The sequence below is a fragment of the Hyla sarda genome, chromosome 2, assembly GCF_029499605.1.
Source record: "Hyla sarda isolate aHylSar1 chromosome 2, aHylSar1.hap1, whole genome shotgun sequence".
NCBI lineage: Eukaryota > Metazoa > Chordata > Amphibia > Anura > Hylidae > Hyla > Hyla sarda.
The window spans coordinates 81919317-81941073 of NC_079190.1; the positions used below are offsets into that span (position 1 = coordinate 81919317).

The 21757-nt window shown below is 40.4% G+C and overlaps 1 protein-coding gene across 4 annotated transcripts in view; it reads left to right on the forward strand.

Annotated features, from left to right (window-relative positions):
- CACNB3 (calcium voltage-gated channel auxiliary subunit beta 3) overlaps window positions 1-21757 on the forward strand; it is a 223442-nt gene that overhangs the window by 174250 nt on the left and 27435 nt on the right. For 3 of the 4 annotated variants that reach the window (XM_056562249.1, XM_056562248.1, XM_056562247.1), the window contains exons 6-7: window positions 12871-12890; window positions 17155-17235. In XM_056562249.1, coding sequence (XP_056418224.1) covers window positions 12871-12890; window positions 17155-17235 — 101 coding nt within the window. The remainder of the gene's footprint in view (window positions 1-12870; window positions 12891-17154; window positions 17236-21757) is intronic. The other variant, XM_056562250.1, reaches the window with a different exon arrangement.

A 21757-nucleotide genomic window follows, 5' to 3' on the forward strand; every position in this document is an offset into this window, starting at 1 on the left:
ATTAAGATTTTTAAATATAAGTAATTCACAAATCTGTTTAACTTTCTGGCACCAGTTGATATAAAAAATTTTTTTTTTCCAGTGGAGTACCCCTTTAAAGGGTAGAGTCACATGCCATATTTTTCTGCATATTTTATGCAGCCAATTTTGCTACCCATTGACTTCAATGGGTAGAAAAATATGCAGCAGCAAAATGTGGCATGTGTGACTTTACCCTAAATAGGAATTGTGAGTGCATTGTGTCTTTAACTATTAGTGAAATGCTTCATTAACTCTTTTATTTATGAGCATTTTGACAGTGTGCCACACGTTTTCTGCCTGTTATGACATTAAGCCTATTATTCTTTGCCTCCCTGCTGTACTGAATCAGTCCGTACAAAACATTAAGCCTGCCTTCCTTTCAGCAAAATAAGCTCACACAGTGACTTATCTTTCTGCTATTATGCGTGCACAGACCAGGAAATGTGTCCTTTATTAACTGAGATGGATCCCGATGAGTGTTGCCTTGGTATTTCTTCTACTATTGCATGTACAAATCCAGAAGAGCTTTTCAGAGAGGAAATTAATAGAAGGATGCCATGATCCCATTTCATTAACCCCTTTTTCACCTTAAGGACCAGGCCAATTTTATTTTAGCGTTTTCGTTTTTTCCTCCTCGCCTTCTAAAATCCATAACTCTTTTATATTTCCATCTACAGACCCATATAAGGGCTTGTTTTTTGCGTGACCAATTGTAATCTGTAATGAAACCTCTCATTTTACCATAAAATGTACGGCGAACCCCCCCAAAAATTTTTTTAGGGAGGAAATTTAAATGAAAACCAAAATGTTGCACATTTTGGAGGGTTTCGTTTTCACACTGTACAATTTACGGTAAAAATGATATGTGTTCTTTATTCTGTGGGTCAATACGATTAAAAGGATACCCATGGCTAGATACTTTTATATTTTTGTACCGCTTAAAAAAAAATCTAAAACTTTTTGTACAAAATCAGTACAATCTAAAATTTTGACCACCTATAACTTTTTAATTTTTCTGCATATAGGGCGATATGAGGGCTCATTTTTTGCGCCATCATCTGTACTTTTTTTTAGATACTACATTTGCATATACAAAACTTTTTTAGATCTTTTTTTTTTTTTTTTTTTTTATAAAATGTGACAAAAAAGCTGCATTTTTTTACTTTTTTTTATTTTTTACGTTTATGCCATTCAGCATCATTAACATTATATTTTGATAGTTCGGATATTTACGCATGCGGCGATACAAAATATGTTTATTTAAAAAAAAATACGCTTTTTGGGGGTAAAATGGGAAAAACAGACAATTTTCATTTTTATTGGGGGAGGAGATTTTTCCCTTTTTTTTTTTTTTACTTTTTATTTTTAAGTTTTTCTACTTTTTTTTTTTAACACTTTTTATGTCCCCATAGGGGACTATCTATAGCAATCCTTTGATTGCTAATACTGTGCAGTGCTATGCATAGGACACAGCACTGCTCCGTATTATCGGTCATCTTCTGCTCTGGTCTGCTCGATCTCAGACCAGAGCAGAAGACCCCGGGAGACAGCCGGAGCAAGGTGAGGGGACCTCCGGCCGCAATGCTGCATGATCGGATCGCCACGGCAGCGCTGCGGGCGATCCGATCATCCATTCAAAGTACCGCACTGCCGCAGATGCCGTGATCTGTATTGATCACTGCATCTGAGGAGTTAATGGCGGACATCCGCACGATCACGGATGTCGGCCATTACGGGCGGTCCCCGGCTGCTGCTAGCAGCCGGGACCTGCCGTGTATGACAGCGAGCACCGTTCCGATGCTCGCGGTCATACACAGGACGTAAATGTACGTCCTGGTGCGGGAAGTCCCGCCAAACCAGGATGTACATTTACGTCCGTGGTCGTTAAAGGGGTACTCCGGTAGAAAACTTTTTTTTTTTTATCAACTGGTGCCAGAAAGTTAAACAGATTTGTAAATTACTTCTATTAAAAAATCTTAATCCTTCCAGTACTTATTACAGCAGTATTAGGCCGACTCACAGCCTCATCCCAGGTACCCTCCAGTGTGGCTGCAAGCACACACATACTATGGGAGGAGGGAGGCAGACTGCAAGCCCCACCTAAGTTGGCTAATATAGTTGCCGGCCTAACATCAGTGTTGATGGATAGCCAATGTCACTGTAAACATCTACCACAGTAGTGCACCTAAATTCCTGTATTATTCTAATTGTTACACATCCACACCGTCTATCTGGTGTAGAATTCTATTGTGGCACTTGTAGTCCGCTGCAGGCATCCTCCATTGTATGCATTTTTATGCTGGGGATCGCCCCTAGCAACGGACTACAAGGGCAGGATCTGCTCCCCCAGTATAAATGCACAACCGCATTTGGGGTTGAGCACCTGCAGCCATTTGAGACCACGTTTTTGTTGTCGTTTAAACATTTTAGGAACTGTCCAGATAAGCATATGTTTGCTATGGGGATTTTCTCCTACTCTGGACAGTTCTTAATATGGACAGAGATGTCTACAGAGAGCACTGTGCTCGTGATGTCAGCAGAGAGTTCTGTGTTCCAAAAAGAAAATAATTTCTTCTGTACTATTCAGCAGCTAATAAGTACTGGAAGGATAAAGATTTTTTTTATAGAAGTAATTTACAAATCTTTAACTTTCTGGCACCAGTTGATTTAAAAAAAAAAAAAAAAAAGTTTTCCACTGGAGTACCCCTTTAACCCCTTAACGATGCAGGACGTATATTTACGTCCTGCGCCGGCTCCCGCGATATGAAGCGGGATCGCGCCGCGATCCCGCATCATATCGCGTCGGTCCCGGCGCTAATCAACGGCCGGGACCCGCGGCTAATACCACACATCGCCGATCGCGGCGATGTGCGGTATTAACCCTTTAGAAGCGGCGGTCAAAGCTGACCGCCGCTTCTAAAGTGAAAGTGAAAGTGACCCGGCTGCTCAGTCGGGCTGTTCGGGACCGCCGCGGTGAAATCGCGGCGTCCCGAACAGCTGATCGGACACCGGGAGGGCTCTTACCTGCCTCCTCAGTGTCCGATCGACGAATGACTGCTCCGTGCCTGAGATCCAGGCAGGAGCAGTCAAGCGCCGATAATGCTGATCACAGGCGTGTTAATGCACGCCAGTGATCAGCATAGGAGATCAGTGTGTGCAGTGTTATAGGTCCCTATGGGACCTATAACACTGCAAAAAAAATGTAAAAAAAAAAGTGTTAATAAAGGTCATTTAACCCCTTCCCTAATAAAAGTTTGAATCACCCCCCTTTTCCCATAAAAAATATTAAACAGTGTAAAAAAAATAAAAAATAAACATATATGGTATCGCCGCGTGCGTAAATGTCCGAACTATAAAAATATATCATTAATTAAGCCGTACGGTCAATGGCGTACGCGCAAAAAAATTCCAAAGTCCAAAAAAGCGTATTTTGGTCACTTTTTATACCATTAAAAAATGAATAAAAAGTGATCAAAAAGTCCGATCAAAACAAAAATCATACCGATAAAAACTTCAGATCACGGCGCAAAAAAGGAGTCCTCATACCACCCCATACGTGGAAAAATAAAAAAGTTATAGGGGTCAGAAGATGACATTTGTAAACGTATACATTTTCCTGCATGTAGTTATGATTTTTTCCAGAAGTGCGACAAAATCAAACCTATATAAGTAGGGAATCATTTTAACCGTATGGACCTACAGAATAATGATAAGGTGTAATTTTTACCGAAATATGCACTGCGTAGAAACGAAAGCCCCCAAAAGTTACAAAATGGCGTTTTTTTTTCGATTTTGTCGCACAATGATTTTTTTTTCCGTTTCGCCGTGCATTTTTGGGTAAAATGACTAATGTCACTACAAAGTAGAATTGGCGACGCAAAAAATAAGCCATAATATGGATTTTTAGGTGGAAAATTGAAAGGGTTATGATTTTTAAAAGGTAAGGAGGAAAAAACGAAAGTGCAAAAACGGAAAAACCCTGAGTCCTTAAGGGGTTAAAGAGTGTTTTTCATCCCTATGATGTCTAATATTTACAAGTTTTAACATGTCAGCCATGAAAACAGTGGTACATCTGTTCTGCCTATGGCTAAAATATGGGATAAGTGTGTCATTATGATCAGCTAGGACACCCCATCCCCGCCTACTGGATGTCCATCTGTGTCTCTCACCTAAGTATTATTTAGACTCCCCTATATTTTTATGTACTCGATTATTGTGATGTAAGCTAGGTGTTTGTGAGACAGTATATTTTCTACATTTTGTGGTTATTCTTATACATTTTGTTTCTTGCGGACGGGGTCACTTACCTGTGGGAGTGGGTTCATGGCCCTTCTCCAGGGTTGTGCTGTGCTCTGGTTGAGCAGTTTAATTGTTTTTAAATTGTCCCTGAGTATATGTCTTTTGATATGTTATTTGTATATGTGCCCTAATAAAGCTTTTGTACTCGTACATACATTTCATTGTGGTGTGCGCTTTTTTGCAGTGATTACTTTATTCTAAATAGATGTCACACACACATACCAGTAACATAGTGTCATGTCACACACACACACACACACCAGTAACATAGTGTCATGTCACACACAAACACACCAGTTACATGGTGTCATGGCACTCACACATACCAGTAACATAGTGTCATGACACACACAAACACCAGTTACATAGTGTCATGACACACACACACACACACACCAGTTTTATGGTGTCATGACACACACACAACAGTTACATGGTGTCATGACACACACACACCAGTTATATGGTGTCAAGTCACACACACACACACTAGTTACATAGTGTCATGTCACACACACACACCAGTTACATAGTGTCATGACACACACACAACAGTTACATGGTGTCATGACACACACACACCAGTTATATGGTGTCAAGTCACACACACACACTAGTTACATAGTGTCATGTCACACACACACACCAGTTACATAGTGTCATGACACACACACAACAGTTACATGGTGTCATGACACGCACACACACACCAGTTATATGGTGTCATGACGCGCACACACACTAGTTACATAGTGTCACGTCACACACACACCAGTTACATAGTGTCATGTAACACACACACACACCAGTTACATAGTGTCATGTAACACACACACACCAGTTACATAGTGTCATGTCACACACAGACACCAGTTACATAGTGTCATGTCACACACACACACATACACACACCAGTTCCATAGTGTCATGTCACACACACCCCAGTTACATAGTGTCATGTAACACACACACACACCAGTTACATAGTGTCATGTCACACACAGACACCAGTTACATAGTGTCATGTCACACACACACCAGTTACATAGTGTCATGTCACACACACACCAGTTACATAGTGTCATGTCACACACACACACATACACACACCAGTTACATAGTGTCATGTCACACACACACACCAGTTACATAGTGTCATGTAACACACACACACCAGTTACATAGTGTCATGTCACACACAAACACCAGTTACATAGTGTCATGTCACACACACACACACCAGTTACATAGTGTCATGTAACACACACACACACCAGTTACATAGTGTCATGTAACACACAGACACCAGTTACATAGTGTCATGTCACACACACACCAGTTACATAGTGTCATGTCACACACACACCAGTTACATAGTGTCATGTCACACACACACCAGTTACATAGTGTCATGTCACACACACACATACACACACCAGTTACATAGTGTCATGTAACACACACACACACACCAGTTACATAGTGTCATGTCACACACAAACACCAGTTACATAGTGTCATGACACACACACACCAGATACATAGTGTCATGACACACACACACACCAGTTACATAGTGTCATGACACACACACACACACCAGTTACATAGTGTCATGTAACACACACACACACACACACACACACCAGTTACATAGTGTCATGTAACACACACACACACACACACCAGTTACATAGTGTCATGTCACACACACACACCAGTTACATAGTGTCATGTCACACACACACACCAGTTACATAGTGTCATGACACACACACACCAGTTACATAGTGTCATGTCACACACACACACCAGTTACATAGTGTCATGTCACACACACACACACCAGTTACATAGTGTCATGTCATACACACACACACCAGTTACATAGTGTCATGTCATACACACACACACCAGTTACATAGTGTCATGTCACACACAAACACACACCAGTTATATGGTGTCATTAAACACACACACACACACACACACCAGTTACATAGGGTGATGACACACACACATAGGATACGTGCCACCTACATATTAGAAACATTCCACCTCTTGACTAGTTAAAGAACACACACAGATATAGTAGTAAGGCCAGTTTTACACAGTTATTTTATTGCACTGCAGTTTGTTGTATAAATATCAGTTAGACATGCCTTATTTCAGGTTTACTCTTATTTTTGTGGTTTATTTTTTGTTTTTATATTATCGGTTCGTATGGAAGACATGAATGCATGTGAAATTAAATAGTAAATAAAAAAAAGTGTTAAACAGAATATGTATAACGTTTGTTTCTGCAAAATATCCTCCTTCTGTTTTGATGACAGCTTTGTACGCTCTTGGCATTCTCTTATTAAGGAGTCATCACCTGGAATGGTTTTCAGTTAACATGATTCTCAAGAGTTAATTTGTGAAGTAATGTGTTTGGGACCATCTGTTTTGTTGTGCCGTAATACAGTTCCATACAGTGTTTAGATGTATTCAACTACTATTCTTATCCACTTTATAGGGAGACCCATTTAACTTAGTAAAGAGACGTGACAGTTCATCATTACTTTAAGACATGAAAGTCAGTAAATCCGGAATATTGCAAGAACATTAAAGTTATCCTCAAGTGCAATCATTGAAACAATCAAATGCAGTGATGAAACTGTCTCTCGTGAGGACCAGAAGTTCATTAGAGTTATTAACCTCATTAACCATAAACTATCAGCACCTCACATTAGAGTCCAAATAAATGGTTTGCAGAGATATCGGGTACCAGACACATCTCAACATCAACTGTTCGGAGGAGACTGAAGATCAAGCCTTTATGTTTGAATTGCGGCAAAGAATTCACTACTGAGGAACACCACCAAAAAGAAGAGAATTGTTTGGTAAAGAAACACAAGTAATGGACATTAGACCAGTGGAAATCTGTACTTTGGTCTGAGTCAAATTATAAGATTCTTTGTTCCAACTACTACAGTGGTCCCTCAAGTTACAATATTAATCGGTTCCAGGACGACCATAGTATGTTGAAACCATTGTATGTTGCGACCATAACTCTATGGAAACCTGGTAATTGGTTCTGAAGCCCCAAAATGTCATCCAAAAATAGGAAAATGTGAGGATTAAAGAAAAATAAGTAGATGCCCAATACAGATATAGCAAATCCTTACATATAAAAATAAGAAATATCTGCTGGGAGCTGTAAATCACTGTCTAAGTTGAGGACAGGAGCTTCTTCAGGGTCCTGTACAATACACAATGTCCTAAAAAAGTCAAATGGAGCCGCCCGCACCTGGTGTCCAAAGGAGCAGCTAACTGTGGTACAAGTAAAGAGTAGTACAGAACATGTAATACCTCCCTGTTGGGGGTGCCACCAGTCAGTGCATACACTTTATTCTTCGGGGGTTTTACCAGTGAAATGTCCATTCAGATTGGTCGGTTCTTCCCGCCATTGACATGTTTCACAGATCTGGACTGTCCGTAGCATTGTATGTTGAGTCTGGTTTCAAGTTACAATGGTCCAGAAAAGACCATTGTATGTTGAAACTATATTGTATGTTGAGGCCACTTAAGGACCCAGGGCGTACCTGTATGCCCTGAGTCCGCTCCCTTTCTATAACACGGAGCCATGCCGTGGCCTCGCATCATAGTGGGTCAAGCCCGGCCTCATATAACGGCTGGGACCCATGGCCAATAGTGCGCAGCACTGATGCAGCATTCAAAGTTGATCACCGCGTCTGAAGTGAAAATAAACTATCCCCGACTAGCTCAGTGGGCTGTTCGGGACCACCACAGCAGAATCATTGATCAATGTTATCCTATGGGATAACAATGATCAATGTAAAAGATCAGTGTGTGCAGTGTTATATTCCCCAATGGAGGCTATAACATTGCAATAAAAAACAAATGGGGAAAAAAATCCTTCCCTAATAAATGTTTGAATCACCCCCCTTTTCCCTTTAAAAAAAAAAAAAAAAGTGTAGCTAAAAATAAACATATGTGGTATCACCGTGTGCGGAAATGTCCAAATTATAAAAATATATTGTTAATCCGCACAGTCAATGGCGTGCGCGCCCAAAAATTTCAAAGTTCTAAATAGCGTATTTTTGGTCTCTTTTTATGTAATGAATAAAAAGCTGTCGAAAAGTCCAATCAATACAAAAATGGTACCACTAAAAAAATTAGCCCTCATACCACCCCGTAAGCGGGAAAAATAAAAAAGTTACAGGGGTCAGAAGATGACAATTTTAAGTGTATAAATTTTCCTGCATGTAGTTATGATTTTTTCCAGAAGTGCGACAAAATCAAAGTAGGGTGTCGTTTTAATATAAACAGCAAAAGAGTTATATCCAGCTCACCCTTGGGATTGCGCTCGAACTGGACCAGGACTAGTCCACTTAGCACATAGAAAGAAGAGAATGTCCAGTGCCAGACTCTTGCAAGGAACTTCTTTATTATGTTGCCATGGGAAACGACAGGAACTCAAGTAATGTGACGCGTTTCGGCGCACAAGGCCTTAGTCATACAAGTGTTACATGGATTAAAATCACTTTATTTATGTGGGAGTGACATGGATGGGGCGTATCCAAGCCACGCCACTTCCAAACCTGCACACATAACAGACGAATTACATTTTAATCGTATGGACCTACAGAATAAAGATAAGGTGTAATTTTTACCGACAAATGTACTTCGTAGAAACGGAAGCCCCCAAAAGTTACAAAATGGTGTTTTTTCTTCAATTTTGTCGCACACTGATTATTTTTATTTATTTTTTTCTGTTTCAACGTAGAGTTTTGGGTAAAATGACTGATCTTATTACAAAATAGAATTGGTGGCGCAAAAAATAAGTCATCATATGGATTTTTAGGTGCAAAATTTTAAGAGTTATGATTTTTTAAAAGTAAGGAGGAAAAAACAAAAGTGCAAAAACAGAAAAAGGGAGGACTGTATACTGTAAGCTGCAGAAAAGTTGAGAGGATGGTCTCTACATATGTGGTTCCCACTGGGAAGTATGGAGGAGAGGTTGTGCTGGTGTGGAGATGCTTTGCTGATGACCCTATTGGGAAGCTATTCAAAAAGTATCACTGCATTCTGCTGCAGCAGGCCATCCCATCTGGTTTACTCTTATTTGGACTATCATTTGATTTTTATCAGGATAATGATTCGAAACACACCTCAAGGCCATGTAAGGGCTATTTGGCCAAGAGGGAGAATGATGGAGTGCTGCGTCAGATGACATGGCCTCCACAATCACCCGACCTAAACCCAGTTGAGATTGTTTAGAATGAGTTGGACCTCAGAGTGAAGGAAAAGCCACCAAAAAGTGTTTAGCACCTCTGGGAACCTCAAGACTGATGGACAACCATTCTAGGTGACTACCTCATGAAGTCGATTGATAGAATGCCAGCAGTATGCAAAGCTGTCCTCAAAACAAAAGGGGAATACTTTGAAGAATCTAAAATATAAAACATTTATTCTGGTTTAAGACTTTTTTGCTTACCACGTAATTTATATGTGTTCCTTCATACATTTCATGTCTCCACTATGAATCAATACAATGTAGGAAAAACAGAATGGAAAGTTGTCTAAATTCCCATTCCATTTAAATCCATTTCTAGTTTTGACTTAAAAAAAACTAAATGAAAATTTTCCACAAAAGCTGAGGTTGTCATTCACTGTAGGTTACAAACACTGGATTTTATTTTTTTTATTTGGAATGAATCTTTGTTTTTTGAGCCAAAGCCAAAAGTGAATTTGAAAGAAATGATCCTTCCTACTGATAAACTTTTATAATTTTGGCTTAAGAGGCCTAACGGTAATGACACACATTGTAAAATTTACCAGCGTTTTGTATTTTACGCATTTTCTTCTGTAATCTTAAAAAAAAATAAAAATAAACGCCTTTAAGAAAATGCTGCCACTTTTTTTGCCAAATATGGATGGAAATTTTTGCATTAAATAAAATGTATCAACAAATTTAGCAATGTGTGATCTTAGCCCTAGAGTGGTTTCATAGTTTAAATAAATAAAAACCATACCACTGCAGTTTGTGACTCTGTATCTTGAGCCAAAGCCAGACATGTAATCAGCAAGAATTATAAGTCCTTCCACTTAAATTCTCTTCTGGCTTTAACTAAAAAAAACTGCAATAAAATGCAGATTAACAGCAGAATTTCAGAAGTAGATACTGCAATTGGCCATCCGTAACTCAACCACATCGTGTATTTTTAAACTTATGGGCCGACATTTATCATTGTCTTTAGACAGTTTTTAGTGTCTAGAAAAGGCGCAAAAAAGGCGCAGGGTTTATTTGCGCCTTTTTAACCTTTTGGTTTACACATTTCTGCTGATTTTGAGTTGCAATCCACAAATTTTTGCAATACACATAATATGGAAGGGTTTTATGAACTGCGCCTTTTTGTAAAAAGGCACAAAAAAGACGCAAAGCCACTAAAGTCTCTAAACTACACCAGCTGAGACTTAGCTTAACTTAATGGTGTATGTGAAGAGTAAAATTTCAGAAAATGTGACCTGCACAAAATTTATCAAATGCTCTGTGACCATTTAAAGGGGTACTCTGCCCCTAGACATCTTATCCCCTATCCAAAGGATAGGGAATAAGGTGTCAGATCGCAGGGGTCCCGCTGCTGGGGACCCCCGGGATCTCGGCTGCAGCACCCTCCTCAACGGCTTCCGGCAATGCTGGAGGCTTCGGATCCCGACCACGCGAGCGGAAGAGCGTGACGTCACGTCCCGCCCCTCAATGCAAGTCTATGGGGAGCCCCGCGGGACAGCAGCAGGACCCCTGCAATCTGACATCTTATCCCCTATCCATTGGATAGGGGATAAGATGTCTAGGGGCGGAGTACCCCTTTAATAAATTTGGTGCTCCTACACATGACCAGCACACAAAAAAGGTGTAGAAAATGCTTCACTTACACCTACAATGATAATGCCGGCCATACTGCTTATATGTTTGACATTCTTCAGATTGATAAGGTGCATCTTATCAATTTGATGCACCTTATCAATCTGAAGGGGTTTGTTCACCCTTAAACGCATTATTGCTGTATTTAATAAACAGGAAAGCTTATCTTCACATCCCTGAGCCGGTTGTGCTGAGCGCCTGTTTGAAGGTCATTTTCATTCCTGCCTACAAAGTCTTGCCACAGGATTTCCTTTGGTTATTTCCTGCACAGGATCCACTTTCATTTTGCCTCTGCATGAGGTGTTAAGCGTATTTACTGTACGCTCAAGGTGAGCGGCCACTCTAGAGAGTCCACGACTCTCCCCACTTTACCGTCCATCTATTCCTCTTTATTAGGGTAACGCATGAGGCGCCTCTTCTGGGCCTTTTCTTTTTCTACTTCTACACAGAAATAGGTATATGTCACTTTACAAAGCCCAATATAACTAATACTGCTATACAGTGACCATGTAGTGATTAGATACCAGGTCACTGCAGGCACACTGCAGAGAATACGTCATGCTACAGTATATACTGGTAGACATAACAATTCACAGGTGACGTCTTTTCAATGAAAGTATTTCACTTCTCTTTGTTCTCCATGCTTCCCAGACCATGACAACTACTCCAGGCACCCACACTGTTTGTTGCCATGACACCTTTGACCCCACACTTCTGCAGCAAATCTGCAGTTTCTGTAGCATATCAACCCCCCCCCCCCCCCATCCTTTAACCCTGTAATCTATCTACTACCATGAATACCATGTCTGCCGCAGGTTCACCCAATACTGTAGACTCTGGTGCTGCCCAAAATATTATACTGCCAGATCATTATTGCCTAAGAACACAGCACAGATATCATTGGTGAAGGATTACAAAATGCCATACGACATAACAAACACTTATACCCCGGGAAAACAAATTAGGCCCCAGACCACACATAAAAACAAATTCAGAGCCTTTAATTAATTCCTACACTAAACCCCTGAATTAATTCAAACCCCAAATCAGACCTGTATTTTGATTCACACCTCAAACCAGATCTCAAAAAAGTTATTTTTTTTCCAGTTATTTGACATTGATATGTCATTAATGTCTAATCCGCAGGGTGCTGACACCCAGAACCCACACCAATCAGCCATTCACCAAAGCCGCGGCTCAGACTGGTACACAATGAACATAGAGAAGCAGCTGGCTCCGTTCCTTGTGTAGTGGTGGTGTCAGGTTTCGGGGTGCACGGAGCCATAATACGGCACCCATAGAAGCCTATAGTCCCATACTATATGTGCTTATTCCATCAGTATCCTATTGTTGCTTACAGAGATTTTCTGTGTTAAATTAATATGAAAACTGTACCACAATTCTTTGAAAGATCTATTACAGAGATATCCTTCCCCAGAAACATTGTTTCTAGACATGAATATCTCAATATTTTGTTACCATATGGAGGAACGATAAGGAACAAGCTTAGTGTCCATGGCTAACCTAGTTTTTTATTATTTAACTTGGTATTAGTTTGCTTTTTTGTAAGTCTATATTGTGACTAATATGTTCTTAATATCAATGCTTTTCTCCCCAATAAGCCAAACAGAAGCAAAAACAGGTGAGTTCCCCTTTTCCAGATGGCATGTCATAATTGAATTTACTGACAAATCCTTAAAGCTATTGGAAGTATCCAGAATTAAGGTAGATAGTGTAATATGTATGTGTGTAAATAAACATATATATCTGAAATATAGATAGATAGATCTATCCCACTGTCTTCAGCACCTGTGCTGATATGGGCCACACTGAAAAACCCAGATGGGCCCAGGAAGGGGATAAAAGACCCCACTACAATCCTGCCTTTCATCCCATAAAAATCCAGGCCTGAATACAAGACTTACGAATATCCCTAACAAGCCAAGTCTTGCCAGGGATTTCACTATTTCCATATTTCCCATATCATAACCAGTTTCCCTGGATGACACATGTGATTCCCGGCACCTATTATCCACATACGACTGTTACCTTGGGAATATATGTACAGTATAGTAATCACTGAAGTTATATAAACTAGTATAGAAAATACACTCAAACGGTATCACATCATTCTCAGTAATATTGCCAATAATGATGGGGCCTGGATATTATTATGTATAAAGTTCTAATTTATATGTCTGTCAGGTTCCATAATGCATCATTTGTAGCTGCCAATTTTACATTCTTACCGCTGAGGGGCTTAGTTGTCAGTCCCTGCCCAGTGACATATATAAAGGGAACGTTACTCAACATACAGATGACTCAATTACTGTCTTGAAAAGACTTTTTCAGATAGCAGCCACTTAATGCTACATTGTGGAAAGCAAGATTATAGGAAGCCTTACGCCTTTACAGAGTAAAAGTAGGGAACATGTATAAACACCATGTTATGGCTTATTATTCATATTTAACTAGAGTGTTCCTCTACAGCTGATTCACATTCAGCACCAGATTGCCAGTGTAGTATTGCCCACTGTCCCATAACTGTTGGATGTGATTGTTGTGTAGAAAGCTGGCATCCTTCATTGCATATAAAGAATAATCCCTATTTCTTTATAAGCATGTACTAGTTTGTTTAAAGGGAAACTCCATGGAATGGACCTTTTTAACACTTACTGCATCCCCTATCCACCCATAGTGGATAAGTGTCTGATCGTTGGGGGTCCGACTGCTGAAACCCCCCGTTATCTTCTGCAAAGGACCACGGCTACTTGCACGTCCTCCATGCACCCTGGCCTCCATTTTCCTCAACGAATGCAAGTAACAGCCCACTCAACCAACCACTGGCAAAGATGGAACATCACTGTGGCCAGTTATTGGCTGAGCAGGCCTTCACTTGCTTTTGGCCAGGATGGTGTGGGCCGCTCTGCTCCCAGGACGTGAAAATAGCCAAGACCCTGTAAAGGAGATTGCGAGGGGTCCCGGCGGTCAGAATCCTGCGATCAGACACTTATCCCCTTTCCAGGGATAGGAGATAAGTGTCTAAAATGTTCAGTTCTCTAGACTACACCTTAACATCACTAATGGATTGAGGAGGAGTAGTTATATATTTTTTTATTTATGCTATAATATTTAGTAGATTTTTTTAAAAGTTCATAAATGTAGCAGATCTCCACTTTTTCTATTTCTGTTTGAAATCAAGGACATCCACTGTAATGTCTTTCCTTGTATTATAAAATATGGAAGGGAACAAGGGAAAAATACTGCTAGGTAAATCATGAAACCAAAAATTAGACAGAATAGGCAGTATTGTCTTCTCTTTTACTACCTGCTCGTAGTTTCACGGGTACTGACAGAACGGAAGAAGAAAGATGCATTGTATTGTTCTTCATGACATGGGACCCTGACCTCTCTGTACAACAATCGACAGCTCCCACTTGACTTTCACAGGGCCAGTATTCTAGCGATGGCCATAGAGAGTAATCCTCACCTTACGCAAATTCTCTCCACTTTGGGACTGAAGCCTTTTTCAGATTCCAGGAGATTTGTTCCTATATGGCCAACTCCTGTATTTTTAATCTTTGCTTACTTAAATATTTTTACATAAACTCTTATTTCCACCTCTGGGCACTTGTGGCTTTGTGCAGTATTTTCCCTCTATCACATGTTATTTGGGTGATGTATGGATTGCTGAGAGGCGTCAGGCCTTCAGATCCTAAGCCTGGCTATATCTGTAAATGGAAAGGAAATATGGATGAAACTTTCACAGAGGAACTAAAAAGTTCTATATACTCTTACTCACAAATCCTCCATCTCCTGCAGAACACAGGAATGCAATTTCAAGATCTAATAATTTACAAGAAGCAATTGCTGGTTATTGCTATTTTGCTTTTTAATATGACTTCTCTCTACCCTATTGGGTGTATATGGCCCATTGGGCGCAATCACCATCACCAGCTTTACTAAGTGAAAAGCATGATTACCACCATATGTCTTCCCATATTTGCTTGGTGCCAACACTGACCCTCTGAACAATAAACCTTCATGCATGTCTGAGGGCTTATTTTATAGATAAATATTGAATTTGATGTTATCTACCTTCTATTAAACATTAATGCTTTTTGACAGCAGTAATAAAGTGGTTTTCTTATACAGCACCATCTTTTTACAGCACTGTAAACTCACTATGCGTGAGTGGGTGCTCATCTGTCCAGGGAAAACAGATTCCAGATGTCTAACCTTTTTAACAACTATGCATGATCAAAGAGCATGCTGAAAAAAGAAATTACAAAAAATGTGCAATATACCGTGTATACTCGAGTATAAGCAGACCCGAATATAAGCAGAGGCTCCTAATTTCACCCCAAAAACACAGAAAAAGTTATTGACTCGACTATAAGCCTAGGGTGGGAAATAAATCATCCCCCCCATGTCATCATCCAGACCCCCGTCATCATCCCCCCCACCCCCTTCATCATCATCCAGACACCCCCTTTAGTTTTCTACTCACTTCCCCTCGGTGGGAAGGAAGGGTGAACTGGTCCGGGCCATCTATGCTGCAGGGACCGTCCGGTGGGGATGGTTAGTCGTTCCAGGCTGTCCATTTTCACCGGGCGGGGGGGCCCCTCTTCTCCGGGCCCCCCCCCCCGCCCCGGACTAGTGACGTTGCCTTGACGATGACACACAGGGACGTTCATGCGCGTCCCTGTGCGTCGTCGTCAAGGCAACGTCACTAGTCCAGGGCCGGGCGCGGAGAAGAGGGCCCCCCCCCCCGGGTGAAAATGGACAGCCTGGAACGACTAACCCTCCTCACCGGACGGTCCCTGCAGCATAGATGGCCCGGACCAGCTCACCCTTCCTTCCCACTGAGGGGAGGTGAGTAGAAAACTAAAGGGGGGGGTCTGGATGATGACGAAGGCTGCAGTGGTCTTCAACCTGCGGACCTCCAGAGGTTTCAAAACTACAACTCCCAGCATGCCCGGGCATGCTGGGAATTGTAGTTTTGCAACATCTGGAGGTCCGCAGGTTATAGACTACTGAGAGGGATTGACAGGCGGAGAGTTCACTCGAGTATAAGCCGAGGGGGGGGGGGGGGGGGTTTCAGCACAAGAAATCGTGCTGAAAAACTCTACTTATACTCGAGTATATACGGTATGCACAATGTATGTGTACATATATTACATTTAAAAAATCCATAAGGATTAACTAACTGTGTAATAATCCAAATTATTTAGTGTAAAGCATGAATGGCATAAAAAAAAGAAAAGTGTGATTTTTACTTTTGTATGCGTTGGTACCTATAAAAATAAAATGTCTTCCATATAAAACAGGGCCTTAAACACTCATGCCAATGAAAGAATAAAATATGTAAATGCTTTGGAAAGGATTTTCCTGTTGATGGCTTTTCCTTTAGGTCTGATCAATGGGGGGGTCCGACTTCTTTACAGTCATTGGTCAGCTTATTGAAGGGGCCGCTACATTTATGTGAGTGCTGCAGCGGTTTTAAATCCTACCAGGCACAGTGCCGCATTCTAGGTAGTGGCTATAGCTGGTATTGCAGCCCATCCTATTCACATCAGTGAGAGACTAGCTGCATTAGACTAGTTTGACAATTGTAGTATATAAAAATTACTACCCGTTGCCCTTACACAGGTGTAGAAATACTATGTGTAGTTTAGTTATTACATATAAGAAAATGTTCCTTTTATTTGCCTTTTAAGTAGCCTATGCATCAAAATGTAGATCAAAGTTCAGATGTAAGCTGTCTGCAATATTCTTTTCTGAAACCATAAGGCGCTAATTGTATTGGCAGGATGCTGTCAGGCGTTCCATGGGGCACTCGGCACATCTGTTAATCTGTACAAAGCTTCAGCAAGACTTGCTAAAAGGATCTGTTTGTCTTTCAGACAGAGCATGTTGCACCATATGATGTTGTTCCATCGATGCGCCCAGTGGTCCTTGTTGGGCCTTCTCTCAAAGGATATGAGGTACAGTAGAAGAAGCATGAAGACTGATATATTTTATTTCATTTTATGGTCTACATGCATTTTTTATTTATTGCAAGTCAAAAAAACATTTTATTTTAAAACAAGGCATTTTATGAATAGCAGATGTCTAAATGTGTTACTGAATTTCTGACATTGCTAAAAGCGAAGCCTTCTGTCATTTAGTCACGCTATCTGTTTTGAAATTTTTTTGTGAGACAAAAAGAAAATTTAAAAGCACAAATTTACAATAAAAAGCACAATATTTGTAGAGCTTTGTTAGTGGTTCTTGTTAAGAGGGCTAAGCTACTATTCATGAGACGGGCTTGTAAGTTAGAGAACCTGGGACTCTACTAAGTTATAAAGTGATCCGTACCCTGGAATCTTTCCCAATGTAAGAGCCCTCCTAGGTAAAGAGGAGTCCCACTTAAAGGGGTACTCCGCCCTAGAACATTTAATGTTAAGAGAACATTAAAAAGAGAAATGATCATGTGGCTTATCACTAGTTTAAAAAAAAAAAAAAAAAACGTAATATTCTGAAATCCTACGTTAAAAAAAAATGTCGAAAGGATAGGGTATAAGATGTCAGATCTCCGCTGCCCTATCATTACAGCACAGAGCGAGTTCGTTCTGCACGTAATGACGGGCAATACAGGGGCCGGAGCATCGTTATGCCACGGCTCCGCCCCTCATGACGTCACGGCCCGCCCCTTTCAATACAAGTCTATGGGAGGGGGCGTGGCGGTTGTCACGCCCCCTGCCATAGACTTGCATTAAGGGGACGGGCCGTGATGTCACGAGGGGCGGAGCCATGATGTAACGATGCTCCGTCCCCTGTATCGCCCGTCATTACGCACTGAGCGTAATGTGCTGTAATGATCGCGCGGTGCCACAGCGGGGATCCCAGGGCTCCCCAGCAGCGGGACCGTGGCGTTCTGACATCTTATACCCTATCCTTTGGATAGGGGATAAGATGTCTAGGGGCGGAGTACCCCTTTAACTATCTACCTACCACCATGTTTTTTTAAGACCATCCACTCCTCAGTAGTAAAATGTATGTTATAATTTATCTTAATTTTACATATAGTTAACATAATTCATTTCTTGATTTATTTTTTTAATATAATTCATCTATTGATTTGTTTACTAAGATTATAATTCACATATTCATTTGTTTACTAATACTATGAATCAGCTTTTGAACCCTTCATATGATAAACCCTGTATTTATTGCTGTGTTCCCTTCGCATAAATGCCCATTTCATAGTAGAAAACATATAAGGCTATGTTCACACTGAGGAAATCAAGAGTAATTCACGCCGAAAAATTTACGGGCGGAAAAAAAAAAAATTTCGCGTGAAATTTGCTCGGAATTGCAGGAGAAAGAAGTGAAGGGTTTTTCAGCCATTTCCGCGCAAATTGCGTGCAAATTCCATGCGAAAACTATGTCGGGCAGAATTTTTTTTTACCATTGACTACTATTGATTTCTGCTAGAATTTCCGCAGTGTGAACACCACAGCGGAAAAACATAAAAGTCAATGGGCAGAGGAGATGAGCATTAATTTGGAGCGGAGAATTCAAGAGGAATTACTCGAGTAAATTTCTTTTGAATTACTCCGTGTGAACGCACCCTAATAGTTATTATGTATATCCAAACCAGTTTTTCTGAGTTTCCCCACTGTTACAATGGCCCTCATTTACTAAAGGAGAACCGACGGTTTTTCTCGGTTATTGCGCCCAAAATTTGGTCGCATCCCGCGTGCGACCAAATCTGCGCCCCAAATTTAGGCGCACAACCTACATTTCCAAAAACACTCGGAGAGTTTAATTTAACCTACAAAATGGGCGTGGTTTACTCAAAAATGGGCGTTAACCGGACAAAATGGAAAAATCACTCAGAGTAATTGTGAAATCACTGAAAAAAGTGTGATTTCTCAACTCTGAAAAACCGACAGCCCAGGGGTCAAGTGAAAATGGAAAAATGGAGTGTTTTTGAGGAAGGGACAGCTGACCATTGTGGTTCATGATTAAATTACTTGTTTTATACTTTAAAAGCATTTTTATCCCCTCAACGCTTTTATGATTAAATTATGTAATAGATTTTTTAAATTTATACATATATATATATATATATATATATATATATATATATATTTGAAAAAAACTTTTGGGTTGTTAACCCATTAATGTAAAGTTACATCCTTGTGCAGAGTAACTTTACTTTATTTATTTGGTTTAATTTTTATTTTTCCAGCACAACACTTTTTATTCCCGTGCGACAGAATTTAATATCGTGAGACACAAAAAAAAACGACACATGCGACAGATTAGTAAATCACAAGGAAAAAAAAGACGAGTACACTGAAGAAAAAAAAAAACTAACTGATGTGTACAAATACACAAAATTAATAATGATAGTCTGAAGTCTCTCTCTTTTTAATATAAGACACTTGAATTCCTCATGCGTGGTTCTATTTCATAAATATTCGGCTAGAGCCACTACATAAAAAAAAAAAAAAAGAAGTAATGGAGAGGATGAGATGCCAAATCTCCAGACTGGCATAAAGTAGTTTGTTCTCATGTAAAATTCAGATGTAGCTTTTGTGTGTAACTTCTGCATGTTGGTAGCTGTAGAGAGATGTTTATGGAAAATAATATTAATAAGCTTTATTGTCACATTTAGTTACATGAGTTACATTTTTGAACAGAACAGTGATGTTGACTGCATTAATAAACATTACAAAAACATTGAGTTATTTGTTATATTCAATAAACTAGAAAATTGGAACAAAGCAAATGAAAATGGTTAATCCAAAAAAAACACATAGCAGTGTAGATGTAACATTGTAATTCCACCTCAGCAGTTTGCTCTCTGTGCAGTTTTTTTCATAGCATCAGCTAACTTCTTAGGAGCCTGGAAATACACCGTATCAGCAAAGATACCGGTTTAAATGGTTCACTATTGTCCATGTGGGGATTCTAGCAAGAAGGAAAAAAAAGGAAACTGCAAAAAATCCAGAATAACGTATTTGTGCTTTGCTTTACATTTACACAATAGGTGCCAGTGATACAATAATATATCAGTAATCTATGCTGAGGTTTATTAATACTGCACTGTTCTAATCTTGGGCAACATACCGTATATACTCGAGTATAAGCCGAGTTTTTCAGCACGATTTTTCGTGCTGAAAACGCCCCTCTCGGCTTATACTCGAGTGAACTCTCCGCCTGTCAACCCCTTCATCAGTGGTCTGCAACCTGCGGACCTCCAGATGTTGCAAAACTACAACTCCCAGCATGCCAGACATTTCAGCCAAGTTGAAGACCTACCCAGACTAGGAGCGGTTTGTGTAATACTGTAATGTGTACATGTGTATTATTTCAATGTGCATGTGCAGATATCTGTGGAATGATACGAGACAGAAGACCACTGTGGAGAATTGTTATAATAAAGTATGCAAAACATAAAAAATAAAAAAATTGTCCTGCAAGCCTTACTGATTTGTTTGGTAGTCCTCCTAGCTTATACACTTTCCGTTAGTGATGCAGAGTTGTTTCAGTACTATGGAGCACTGATGTATTGTTTAAATAGTATCGTAGGCAGGACAGGCAAAAGAACAAGCAGGCTTCCCTACATCTTCGGTAACACCCCGTGAGCCTGATTCTCCCTTATTTGTCTGTGAGATCAGGCTTGTACTGAGCTATAATCTTCAGTGAATTCAATAATCTTCAGTAGGATTTGCTGGCAACATATACTCACTGCAGCTGCCCAGCGGTGTTATTTTATGTGGCTTATGGAGGAGCGTGATAAGGTCAGAAGCCTTGTATACAGTGTTTCAGTGATATAAAGTTGTGTAAAAGCTTAAGCAATGCATCATGTATGTCCATGGAAAACATTAAAAAGTGACTTACTACTTATTCTCATCACTGATCAATGTAAATGCTAAATAGACAGTGTTGTTTAATATCATAGTATTAGATAGAACGACTGTCGCCTTTCCTTCTACACAGCCCATCTTTAAAGGCCATTTGTATTCTTGCATTGTACTGCAATATACCTTTTCTCGATAGTTTATTAAAATGTATTCTGCAGCTTGCTATTTAACCCCTTAGGGACTCAGACTATTTTCACCTTAAGGACTCAGTAAATTTTCGTTTTTGCATTTGTTTTTCCTCCTTCCTTTCTAAAAATCATAACACTGGGGGGCGTAGCTTGCCTATGGCAAAGTGAGGACGTGCTTTGTATAGCTCTGCTTCCCTACCCACCTTCTCCCCGGTACTATTGCGACCAGCTGCCCTGATACCGGTCCATGCACCGCTCCAGAGGAAGGAGAAGCTCTGCTCTATCTTCCGGTGGTGTCCGCGGCTCGATCCGAAGCTTCTTTCGCAGAGAACAGACCGCCCGAACCGAGGCCCCCTCTCCCAAGATGGCCGCCGCTGCAAGATTGCGCTCCACAGCTCGTGAGAAGGAGCGTACTGGGGCTGCCACCCCACCGCTCTCACAGGTATCCAGGGGCTTCGACT